The sequence below is a fragment of the Colius striatus genome, chromosome 5 (assembly GCF_028858725.1).
Source record: "Colius striatus isolate bColStr4 chromosome 5, bColStr4.1.hap1, whole genome shotgun sequence".
In the NCBI taxonomy this organism is placed as follows: Eukaryota; Metazoa; Chordata; class Aves; order Coliiformes; family Coliidae; genus Colius; species Colius striatus.
Genome location: NC_084763.1, coordinates 9,144,577 through 9,157,071, shown reverse-complemented (window position 1 = coordinate 9,157,071; position 12,495 = coordinate 9,144,577). Strand labels below are relative to the sequence as shown.

The 12,495-nt window shown below is 39.7% G+C and overlaps 1 protein-coding gene across 1 annotated transcript in view; it reads right to left on the bottom strand.

Moving 5' to 3' along the window:
* Positions 1 to 3,444: 3,444 nt before the first annotated feature.
* Positions 3,445 to 12,495, bottom strand: part of TBX20 (T-box transcription factor 20) — a 36,190-nt gene continuing 27,139 nt past the window's right edge. Inside the window, exons 7-8 of the mRNA XM_061997117.1 lie at positions 8,497 to 8,606; positions 3,445 to 3,785 (exon numbers count right to left, since the gene is read on the bottom strand). Of these exons, the coding sequence (XP_061853101.1) occupies positions 3,445 to 3,785; positions 8,497 to 8,606 (451 nt within the window). The remainder of the gene's footprint in view (positions 3,786 to 8,496; positions 8,607 to 12,495) is intronic.

Below are 12,495 nucleotides of genomic sequence, written 5' to 3'. Positions count from 1 at the left end.
AAATTCTGTCTCTGTTACAACCAAGAAATTTGTGTCTAATTTGAGTGGGGAAGGAATTGTATCCCTGCAATCACTCCTATGCTGGCCCCTGCCCACAGGAGTGGGAAGGATAGGGAGAAGAAATCTTATGAGGTGACAAGAGCTTTTCATTGGACATCCCGTGGTCTTGGTGAACATAAACCCTTCACCCTCAACTCTATGCAACAGGTTTTAGAAGTAGGATTGGCAGGGAAACTGAGAACTGAACCTATTGACGATCTTCCTGGGGAAGGCTCTCACAAGCTGCCTTTATTCCCTTGCTTGGGATCTGCCTGTATTCCACATTAGTAGAGAATCCAGTGCAAAGGAATTAAAAGGAACTAAACCACCAGAGAACAGTGCAAGTGAGAGAGACTTGATCTGACTGTAAAAATCAAGCCATGGATTTGGACAGATGTGGAGTCTCCTTCTCTGGAGACATTCAAAACCCACCTGGATGAGTTCCTGTGTGACCTACCTAGAGGTGGTCCTTCTCTGGCAGGGGGGATTGAACTAGATGATCTTTAGAGGTCCCTTCCAACCCTTAACATTCTGTGATCTGCGACATGAAACTGATCACAAAGAATTTGGATGAGGAATTGGCTTTATCATGTTTTTATACAGGGAGAATCTACTGCTCTATTTTTTTTCAGATGAGAGTCACATTTGTTCATAGTGAAAAGTGCTTGTGTTTCATTTAATAGTTTTGTAAACAATGCCAAAATCTAGTTTCATTTTCTAGTAAAAGCCTAGAGAAATTTCTCCAAAACAGGGGCATTTCTGCATGCCATATATTGATGTTTCCAGAACAAGGACTGGGACAGGGCTAAAGACATTCTACACGATATTGCTTTGAATCGGCTTCATGAAGGAACACAGGTCAATGTATGAGCAGGCTTTATGTGACTTGTAAAGTATGCCTAAATCAACCCACGTGTTCCAATCTTATTTCTGGGGTTGTGTAAAAGCTGCCTACTTGACCATTTCCGCAGGGAAGTATCAGCATTAAAGCTACTCTGAATTCTGAACCTAACCATATCCTCTGCAACTCCAGATAAGTTAATGGAGATGCAGAAGGAAACAGATAAAAGAAATAGAATTTGCCCACAGGCTTTAGTGCATGTCATCATAGGGTCTTCACAACAACTCTTAACAGAAGCCAAGCAACTGCAGGAGATTCAAATTTTCTTCCAAATCTCCCCTGAAATTCTGTGGACTCGTAAATGTCCTTGAAGAGTTGTGCTGTTGGGGGGGCCATATAATTTAATTTCATGAAAAACAGGCAGTTTATATCAAAACAGATCACAAATAGACACAACCTTGCACCATGCATTATTCAGGTGAATCTGATAGCCTGGAGCAAAATCTAGTCATTGGATATATCAAGCCAAATTCAACGTCTGATTCTAAGCCATTCAAACACTGCAGAGCTTAGCTTATTATATTCATTTATGCAGTTCCTTCTAGTAGCTCTGAATCCACAAACTGTAAATAAAAGTTCATGTTCACATACAGAGCACAGAAGTTGTAGATTACTCACTGACCTGCTGATAAAAAAAGTTGCCTGAGACAAAGGGAAATTAGGATAATACTGCAGATATCTGAGGGGGTTGAAATGACCAATTTGATAAGATTTTAAATTCACCTGTGGGGAAATACATAAACATGCCCCTTGTCTGTGGCATGCAGGTATTGGCCTGCAGTAGGAACTGGGAAAAGCCCGGTAGGTTGTCAATGCTCTGTGTGATGGGGCATGTAAGACGAGGCAATAGGACAAAAGAAGGTGTGTGACTTGCCTTGCACTTAACAATGATGGGAGGTAGGTGACCCAGCATAATGCACTCTGCTTCTTACCATACGATACCAATACACACTGGTTGAAGGTAGAACAATGCCCAAAAAAACCTGTTTTCCATTCAGTGTACCAGCTCTACACAGATCTCTAATATATATGAGATTGAGCTGCTAGTTCTTTTTTATCACTAGATGTGTTATCATCTATAACTTGGATGCAAACTCTACACAGAAACTCTGTGTTGACTTCTTATTGACAGTGAAATATGAACTCCAGCCATGCAGAAAACAAGCATCACACTGGTATTCTTTTGGGCAGTGCAAAGAATTCATGTTAGCTTTCTGCAGAGAGGTCATTTTTTTTTATGCCTCTACAGTTCCTCTGTTGCATCAGACATACCAGAAAAAGCAGACACTGAATGAAAAGCCTGATTAGTAACTGAAAAAAGGCAGATATGAGTTTAAAACAAAACAAAACAAAACCCCCCACCCATGTGAAGTTCTGCACTGGTGTTTTCCCAAGGAAACTCGACCATTCTACTGGTAGATGGAAAACCAGACAACACAACTCTCATTTTCCTGGCCAAAGAGCTTGTATAATAACAGTCATGACCAAAGCCTAGACAATCAGAATGAGTAGAAGGATACTCTAGTGCCACTCATACCAGCCCATTGATTATAGTTTGATCTAGAGAGCCTGTAGACTGATGTAGCCTGAAATTATTGACATGGTATATATGTACAGATAGAAACAGGTTTTCAGTGGCAAGCACAGCAGCAAACAAGCATCAATTTAAAGATCTGGTGTCTTGGGTTTCTAAGTTATGTAACAGATTTTCCCAAATCATCATTTTCCTTCATCATACCTTAATACCATAAACAGTTAAACTGTTCCTCCTCTAGATATAGGACAAACTTCTTTATGGATTGAAGGACAAAATATGTCACTACTGGTACAGTTCTGTAACACAGTTCTCTCTTTTTTTGGAATTGATAAACATTTTGTGAAAGAAACAAGCAAAGAAAGGCAGATTTGTTAATGATTTTCTCTTTGGGATTATAGTAGCAACTAAGAAACACTGCTTTAGGTGAATATAAGCCAGTCTTTTAAAAAGGACAGTGGTCTTCTCCACTTTGTCCTGTTCCCAGCAAACGTGTGCTGAGATAGCCTAAAACATGCTCAGAGTTATAGCAACACATCTTTTCTGTTTAAATGCTCATCAGTCACAAGAAGAGATGAATATGAGTAAGGGTATTGCCTTCTTTCAGAATTCTTCTAGCATATGAAAAAAAGAGACCTATACACAACAAATTTGTACACTGCTGCATAAACACAATCTCTTTCCGCTAGGTATGATGTACTTTTGGAACAAGCTGCACGCAACCAAAACATCCTGGCAACTGTGGGATCCATTTTGGCTGTGTTACACATCGATCTGTGGGCAGCTCCAAGCTGCATGCTCTCTCTTCTTGTGATCCCTCAATGGAGGAATCTATATCCATTATGCATTTTCTTAGCTGAGTTTGTTATGAGTTCAGCACTCCTGCCACAAGCCTTTCAGGAAGGTCCCTTGAATTTTTCATACCGAACTTGCACGTTTAAAATCTCACGTTTCTCTTGTCTTACATCACTCATACAAAGGGCGTCATCACTGCAGAGGAGTGACGCAGTCCCTGGATAGCTGCATAAGGACCTTGCTGAAAATAGTGGTGGTACCTAGGCATGTGGAAAGAAGGGAAAGTGGGGCCACTACCTTGCATGGAGCTGGCTATAGCAGAGGGCGTAAGAGGCATTCCCAGGCGGCTGTATGGAGGCAGAGATCCTTGGATTGGGTGAGGAATGGGTGTAGCTATAGATGCAGTGCTGGTACCCAGGGCACTCAAAGACTGTGGATGCTGAAATCCAGGAAAACTGGTAGAGGAGGACACCCAGGAACTGAGGGACAGGTTATCAGATGTTGTAAAGGCTGACCCTGCAAGCAAAGAGAGAGAATGTCTGACATTTGCACTGCAACACACAAAGCTGGTAAAAATAGCAAAAAGGGAGAAAAAGAATCTTTCACAGAGAGGCTGGTTTTAATGACATGAAGTCATTGGAAATACTTCCCAAATACTTCTCTCTCCTTATGTCTTTGTATTATTATTTTCTAACTGCTGTCCTACATCACTACATCCTAGGTAGATTTCCTTTTTAAGAAGATGACTGCAATGGCTTGAACAGTAAAATCCACTTTGTCTATTGGGTATTTTTGGTATTAAACACTGGAGAACCCTGCAATGCTGACACTAAACACTGGAACACCTACTCTCATCTGAAATCTCCCTGCATGAAATCTCTGTTTTGAAGACATACTTGTAGCTTTTTACATCAGATTTCCCAGAGATCTGGTTATTTTTTTCTGTAATTTCAGTCAGGAAAAAATGCAGAAAAATATCATTTGCATTACAAGCTTTTCTCTTTTTTTTAATCCCAGTAAAACTTGTCAATGCTGCATCTTTTCACTCATGCCAGCTTTGTCCAAACTATAGAACAGAAATTTCTGAGGTGTTCAAACATTTGTTATTTTTCCCAACCATGTACAACGCCCTAAGAAACACCACTAATGCTTAAATCATAATAAGAGACGTGAGCTCTTAAGTGAAACGCACAAAAATATTCAAACCTTGTTCTTAGGATAATTATGTACTTTTAAACAAATGGAAGTGGTTTCTTTGGTATTTTTTTAATCTGAAATGTTCCTAAAAATATTTTCATAAGTCTCCCACATCTTGGAAACACTTTTTTTTCTCTGAAAATTGCAGAAATCTAAAATAAAAGAAAAATGGTTTCTTTAAATTAGAACTAATTACTTATTTTATTTTGACAGTAGATTTTGTATAAGTAATTTACATATACAGAAATTATTTATCATATTGTTGTTGGTTTCTCATTTTATTAATTGGTTTTATTAATGCATTTACTATTTTATTGCTTATGATTCTTAAAATAATTTCTTTAAATAAATAATTTATCTAATTATACATGGTCATTTTCAATCTACTGACAACGTTGCCCTTCACCTCTGCAGTTGCTCTGGGCATCTTGTCATCAGATGAAGCTGGAACACAAAAAGTTCCATTTAAACATAAGAAAAAACTCTTTCACTGTGAGGTGAGGGAGCCCTGGCACAGGCTGCCCAGGGAGGGTGTGGAGGCTCCTTCCTTAGAGGTCTTCAGGACCCACCTGGACATGTTCCTGTGTGACCTGATCTAGGTGAACCTGCTTCTGCAGGGGGGTTGGACTAGATGATCTCTAAAGGTCCCTTCCAACCCCTACTATTCTATGATTTCTAGAAATGAGAACTATAATAAAATCCTATAAACACTCTTAATTTTTAGACCTCCACAAACAATAATTCAGCTCATGTCCCTTCTGTATTTTCTTTCTTGTCCAACTCTGTCCACTGAGAAAATGCTTCTTTCTTTATGAAGTAAATATACTGGCAAGAATATTTGACAAAATACAATTTAAAGCCAGTACTGAAAAATGTTCTGGGATCAAAAAACTTGCAACAGGTATTAGTTTAATAAATCTGATTCTAGAAGATAAATTCTTCCAAAATGTGAAAAATATATATAAATATATATATAATATATAAATATCTGTCAAAGGAAATTTGATGGGATTAAGTATACTTAATGGAATTATGTATACTATTCGGTCATAGTCACATACTCAATCCAAAACAATCAGCAAACAGCAACATAAAGAAAATCATGCAAAGTATTAATTTTTTTAAAATGTAAATTCCTTTAGGGATATGTTCTCAAATCAGAAAGACAGCTACTCTTCAATAATTTCTCCTATGCTTAATGAAACAAGTACAATGGCGTAGTAACAGGGAAGAGAAATTGTTTTGACTCAGAGACAAACCAAATCCTGGCCCTACCACTGAACCAAATCCTACCCGCTGGGAAGTTAGGATCCAGGGCCAAGCTAGAAGGGTAACAGTACACTCATTGACCAGAGTAAAACTCTTTACACTTACTATACTACTGGAAAAGTGGAATGAGGATCTGGATTTACCTAGAAGGTTTACATTGGCTTTGTTCCAAGTGGTTACTACGAATCGGTGTGTGGATGCTGGAGTGCAGACACCCAGACATTAAGCATTAAAGATTTTTAATTGGATTTATATCTTTGATATCTGTTGATTCCTTTAGAAATAGGCTTCTTATGATAAATATACTACTGAACGGTAGCCACTTCCATCTTTAGATGCCTGAAATTACCCGAGTTAAGAATGCTCTGGGTGGATGCTAAAATAATTAAAAATAAATAGCACTGGTACACTTTCTGTGTTCTACACAAAGTAAACCATACCTTCTCATGAATAATCATGAAACTACCAGCTGGACTGAACACTTCTCTGATGAGGGCAGGCTTGAGAAAGTTGGGATTGTTCAGCCCAGAACCTTTCAATACTTAAAGGGAGGCTATAAGAAGATAGGGAAAAACTTTTTCAGGGCTTATTGCAATAGGATGAGGGGTAATGGTTCTAAACTAAAAGAGATTAGATTTAGACTAGTTATAAGAAAGAAATTTATTACAGTGAGGGCAGTGAAACACTGGCCCAGGTTGTCCAGAGAAGTTGTGGATGCCCCATCCCTAGGAACATGCAAGGTCAGGTTGGATAGGGCTCTGAGCATCCTAATGTAATTGAAGGTGTCCCTGCTCATTGCAGGGGTATTGGACCAGATGACCCATAAAAGTCCATTCCAATCCAAACTATTCTGTGCTTCTCATGAGGAACCTCCCTAAGTGCCCTTTCCTCCTCCAATTGCGATGGTCTCAAATTACAACCTAATATTACAAAAAGTCTCACACACCACATTTGCCAGCACCTAGAAAATGTGCTTTAGTAATTCTGAGGCAGTCAAATTCTCAGAGAGCTTACAATACACACTGCTTAGCAACACGCTCTAAAGGTCCCTTCCAACCCTACCATTCTATGGTTCTATGATTCTGTGTATGTATGTGACTGTCAAGGCTTGTAAGTATTGAAGGATGTTCTTCAATTTTCCATGCAAGGTAGTTCTAACATGCAGCAGAAGAAATTAGCATGTCTGTGGTGTTTCAATAAAATCATTATTTTTCTCCTCATATCTTGATGAACTTTTCCTTATTTAAGGATACCAGATCGAAACAGAGAATGAAGGCCATACCAGTTACTCATCCTCAAGAGCAGTATGTTCTGCCCTCTGTGCATACCTCTGGCTGCCTAGAACAATCATATCATATGCTATCATATTGCTCTCAGAGTAGAAGAAAAGCTGGTTGCCACAACTCATCATCTTCCTCACTTATTTGCCATATTGTGGGCAAGTGCAGAAATGTACCCTCTATATATTATATACATATAGTTAATTGTACTAAACTATTCTTTTCTCCTATGACATCTTCCTAGGAACTCTCTTCAGAAGAGAAAGGCTTAGATAGCCAGCTCTCATACTGAGGTCCACCTCACTAACTTTGTCACTCCAAAAGGAGGACATCATACCAGGGAGAAATTTAATTCTTGGAGAGAAGATGCCTTGCTCTGAGCATTTCTGGCAAGGGAAAATTTTACGCCATTTTCAACAATAACTGGCCTGGGATCTAAGTTGTCATGAAGTGAGGTAATCTCCCAGAAGTATGCAAAAGGATGGCATTGTACCAGCTGAGGAGTTGCTCCAGAAACCCTGCAATCTAAGGAACTGCTCTTAGAATAGACACGTATGAACAAGCTCACCTAATCACATTTTGTTGAAGAGCAACTCATAGTTAAAAATAATTGTGTTTTCCCTGCACAAATCCAGAGAGCTGATGACCAGAAATAAAGTTCTTATCTTAGCCACACCGTATGAAGTTAGAGGACAAGACAAGGGCACTGCCAGTAGGAAGGCAGATAGAACTGCTTTACCTCAAGTGGCTGTTGCATATCAGGCAGGTCACAAAGTCATCATGCAAAGTAAAATGCAACAGAAGTTTACACTAGTCAGCAATCCTACAGGGTGGGTTTGAGATCTATTTCCAGTGGCAAATTATGACAGATGCAATTTGTCCAGCAAGTACCCCCACAAAGAACAACTCCATCTTGCTACTGCTTTTGCAACAAACCATTTGATAAAGAATTTAAAGTGAATTCCCTCAACAGGAAAAGCACCTTTTAGAGATCGGGATTGACCAATAAAACATAAATTTCCCATTGAGCTATGGACTTTTCTTCCTGTAGAGGCAAAGCAAGTTAACCACAGGCTGGTTGAAGATAATCAGAACCAAGTCCTCCATTTGCAGAAGGCTGGAGGGGCAGAAAATGGTACATCTAAACAGTACTTTACAAAAGTGCTGAGTCCCAGCTAGGAAGTCCTGCTAAGGGATGAGGAGCAATAGCTTGTTCTCAACACCACAGAAATGTTTGCCTGTTTTAAAGGCTATATAGGCATCTCTAGAGGTGTCTCCTGAACTAGCCACCACCATCAGTGCCATGGGCATCTCAGATGTCCAGAAGAGCTGTAAAGTAACAATTATTATTCTTCGTTATGGGACTTTATGGAAGAGATACACACCAGAGAAATGCTTCAGAGTACTACAGTACTGACTGTGGTCCTTTTCTCAAGCATAACTAGGTCACCACAGTTTACCTGATGAGCACATTTTCCTACCTCTGCTTTGTGTTGCCTGGCTGTCGTCTCCAAGATCATCTTCTCCTCCATAGGTTCGAATAGGGGATCGGGCATAGGAATGCTTTTGGATAAGGCTCTCCACACTTTCTCTGTGAAAGGAAACAACCTACTGTATCAATTCATCCTAAACAGTCTCCTAATTCATTAGGCTAGATGCAATCAACCTGCTGCCTTCTCCCTGTCCAGATCACAGCTTTCTAACACAGGCCTCCCCAAATCCAAAAGGGTTACGTCACAGCGTGCTAGGGGAAATGCCCAATTTGGCCTGCAGTGTTTTAACATTGCTGATCACCTCTTCCCTACATGGTACTGCCTCCTCAGCAAAGCAGAGTGAGCTACTCCCTGCGTTTCCTGGATGTGCTCTCAGTGAATACAAGATCATCACTCTTCACAAATTGGAAAACGTAAGCTCTGGGTTTATTTGTGCTAAGTGATAGGTCTGGGTTCAAAGAGACACCCATGGTCCAGCTCCTTTCAGACAAGCTTTCACACCACACATGACCAGCACCACCTCAACTAGCACTGTCACATTTTTATGAAATCAAGGGCAAGAGACAGAGGTGTCCAGAGACAGCTCAGCTCTAACCGTGCTCTCTCAGCTTTGGAGTCGAGGCCAGCTCGTAGCAGGAAGTCTACAGATATTAGTGGTCTCGTGCCATATCTATTCTGGGAGGTTAGATGTGCCTGCCAGGTCTCTGCCTTGCCAGTGGCACAAAGCACTAAAGCCACCCAAACAATTTTTAAATAGAAGGAAGGCATATCTGCATGATAAGCCATAGCAGTTTGTAAGGAAGATCCAACCTGACACGTTCCCAGCGTATTTCCATGTAAGTAGGTGGCATTGTACCAAAGATGAATAGGACCTAGGCATGTTTCCAAAATGGCTTTGACCTTCTGTTCCCATTTAAGAAATCTAGGTAGTGATAGCTGTTTAAATTTGCTGCTCAGAGAAGGTTTTGTCTGAATTTGTCTGAATGAGTGTGACTATTGCAGAAATTCCAAGGAAAAGCATTTTCCAAGTAGCATGATAAATCACAATGGTGCATGTTTTCCTCTCCTCCAGAAAGCCCATTATGGTCATTTTGTCCTTGGTCTATCACTGGCATCATTACTTATGCTACTCTCCTCAGAAAAAAATAAATAAATAAATAAATAAGAGGATCTTATCAAAGTGATTTAGTTGTGTCAGGGTTGGAAGTGGACTGAAAGCAATGGCAGCTCCTACATATAGGATGGTATAATTGAATTACTGCCTTTTAAGTGATTGAAAACAGTAGGCATATCGGGGCTATCTCCAAGAAGATTTTACAAAGAAAAAGACAGATGGCATTGTTTACATTGTGTGCTGACTGCCTCTTGAAACTTTCTTTTCCCCCCCTAGAGGAAAAACGTGAAATGCAAGAAATTTTGCTTAATAAAAAAGTGGGATGAGTACAGAATAATGAGTTACACCAGTGTTGTCCAAGTGCTTTAAATACCAGGCTATAAAAATATTCACAACCAAAGAATTACTGATCTATAAAGGTCTGAAAAATAAATATGATGCAGGTGATTGTCTGGATTGTCTCTATAGCCTTTATTTCTAATAAAGGTCTGGTTGTAATGACAGGCATTACAGCATGTAATAGTATCCTGATGCAACAGAAACAATGCGGGCTCTAGTTTTAGTGCAGTGGGCCAAAATCGTCTCTCAAATGTTGGATCCAGTGGTGGTTTGGGGATAAACTCACCCCAATAAATTCACATTTGAATTACCTACAGGGATTTAAAGCTAAATCAAATGCCCACGATTATTGCAGAGTAAATTCTTTCCAGATGGGTTTGAATGTTAGACAGAGAACTCTATTATTCTGTATGGTTGTCTTCTTTTAGAGGAAAAAGAGAGATGACTTCTTAGTGAACCCTGAATCTGCAATGTCTGAAACCAGGGAACTATGTGGTAGGTTTATGTGTTTGTTTTTAATGTTGTAATGTCGCAGGTAGAGTGCTAAAGGTTTTAGAAGATTGATCTTATTCATCATTGGCACAAGAAGCAAAGGTTTTTGTGGCAGAGGGAATGGTCTAATGAGGAAACTTGGATCAGCAAAGGCAAGTAATTTTACAAAAGCAATTACTTTAGTTCAGCTGGGTTCCTTTGGTTCTGAACTGTATATATGTATCTTGCCTAGCCATGGTGGTGGTTTACACTGTAATCACAACACACCTACTAGTTTTTCATTTTAGAGGTTGAGACTGTGACTCACATCATAAACTCAAAGCATTGAAATTCACACCAGAATTTAGGCACCTGCTCCCCAGAGACTTCAAGTGAACACTTTTCCACCCACATACAACATATGCTGCATATAAGCCTCCAAAGAGACCTGTGAAATGCAAAAGACTGAGAAGGAAATCACCTAAGAGTGCAATAGGAAAGAAAAGCAAGAAGTGGTGTATTTGCTCCACTAATGAGATATATCTCTGAGCAATCCCACCAAGCACTGTTTCTTCCACCTAAGAGAATAAGAGCTGAAGTCTTCACTCACATCTCCCCCACCTCCTGGACAAGTGACCTAAGTTAAGGGATAGTCTTTTCTTCCCTTTGTTTCAAAAGAAAGGAATGGTGGCCAATGCACCATGCTCAAATATTTCGTGCTCAGAGAGCACCACCTGAACATTAAGATTTCTCAGAGAATAAAAGGGGTTGCAGGTCATCTAGTCTATGGAAACATGTGGAGTGTCTCACATCGGTTGGAAAGATGAGGCCAACCTCCTCCACCCTTTAAAGACAGAGGTACCTTAGGACTTTCTCCAAAGTAGATACGTATGAAGAAGAAAACTTTAACAAGATTTAAGTGCCTGTTCAAAGGGCAGGAGCAAAACCTCACGGTCTGGAACCCAGGTTCCTGCTTATACCCTTTCATCACCTGGGGCCAAAAGGACTTATATCTCAACATTTTCCTAAAAATTCTGTTTATGGAAGTGGGAACTCTTTAGGAGAATATCCAGAATATGGTGCTCTGTACAGTAATTGAAATAAATTTTTGTAAGTCCCAAAACATCATCATCATCATCACAAGGAAGGACATTAATTTAAACCCCTGTCTTTATTGTTCTGTGTGCCACATCTTTCAGTATCTTAATCTGGTTCAGAAGATTCATGGAAATAATTTTATAGATTTATCATTCAGTAATTTCTATTTGTCATTTTAAGCTCCTGCTCAATAAATGAAAGTAGCAAGTGAAGGGTGTGGTGGGGTTTTTTGTATTTTTCAGAGCTGAGCCACACTAAACTGACTGAAGAACAAAGTGACTTCCAGTTACTCAGTGCTCAACTGCGGTATTGCTGTTATTCAGTTTGTGATCAGGCACTCGTCATTTAATACTTGGACAAAGTTTTATCTTGTAATATATCTTAGAACTCCACAGTTTCTTCTATTAGCAATAAATTAGCAACAAACTTTGAGAGATCATAAGCTGCCAGCTGGATAAAGGAAAGATGCCTTCTTTCTGTCAAATTATTTTGTGTGGTCTACCAACAGCTTTCTGTCTTCCAGACCTCTCCTCAGCTTGCAGATATCTTGTAAATACCCAGAGGAAGAGAAAAACACACACATATTGTATTACTGTGATTAAGTTGTGCAATATGTACAACTGGATAATAGTAGCAAATGACAGGCTGGAGAAGAGCAACTTAGGGACTGAAGCTGTTGGAGAAAAAGAAGAAGGAACCATGTGCCAAATGGAGAGGAGAATACTAAGCTTGTATTGGCTAGCATGGTCAGAGAAAATGCTGAGGCACAACAAATCTGAGGAGAGATAATGGGGAAAAGAAGCTCAAGCTGATCCCAATGATCTGCACTCTGACAGAATCAATATGGTTGGAAAAGATCTTTAATATCATCAAGCCCAACCACTAACCTCACACTGCCAGGCCCATCACTAAACTAAACCATATCCCTCAGCACCTCATCTACGTGTCTTTTTAATATCTCTAGG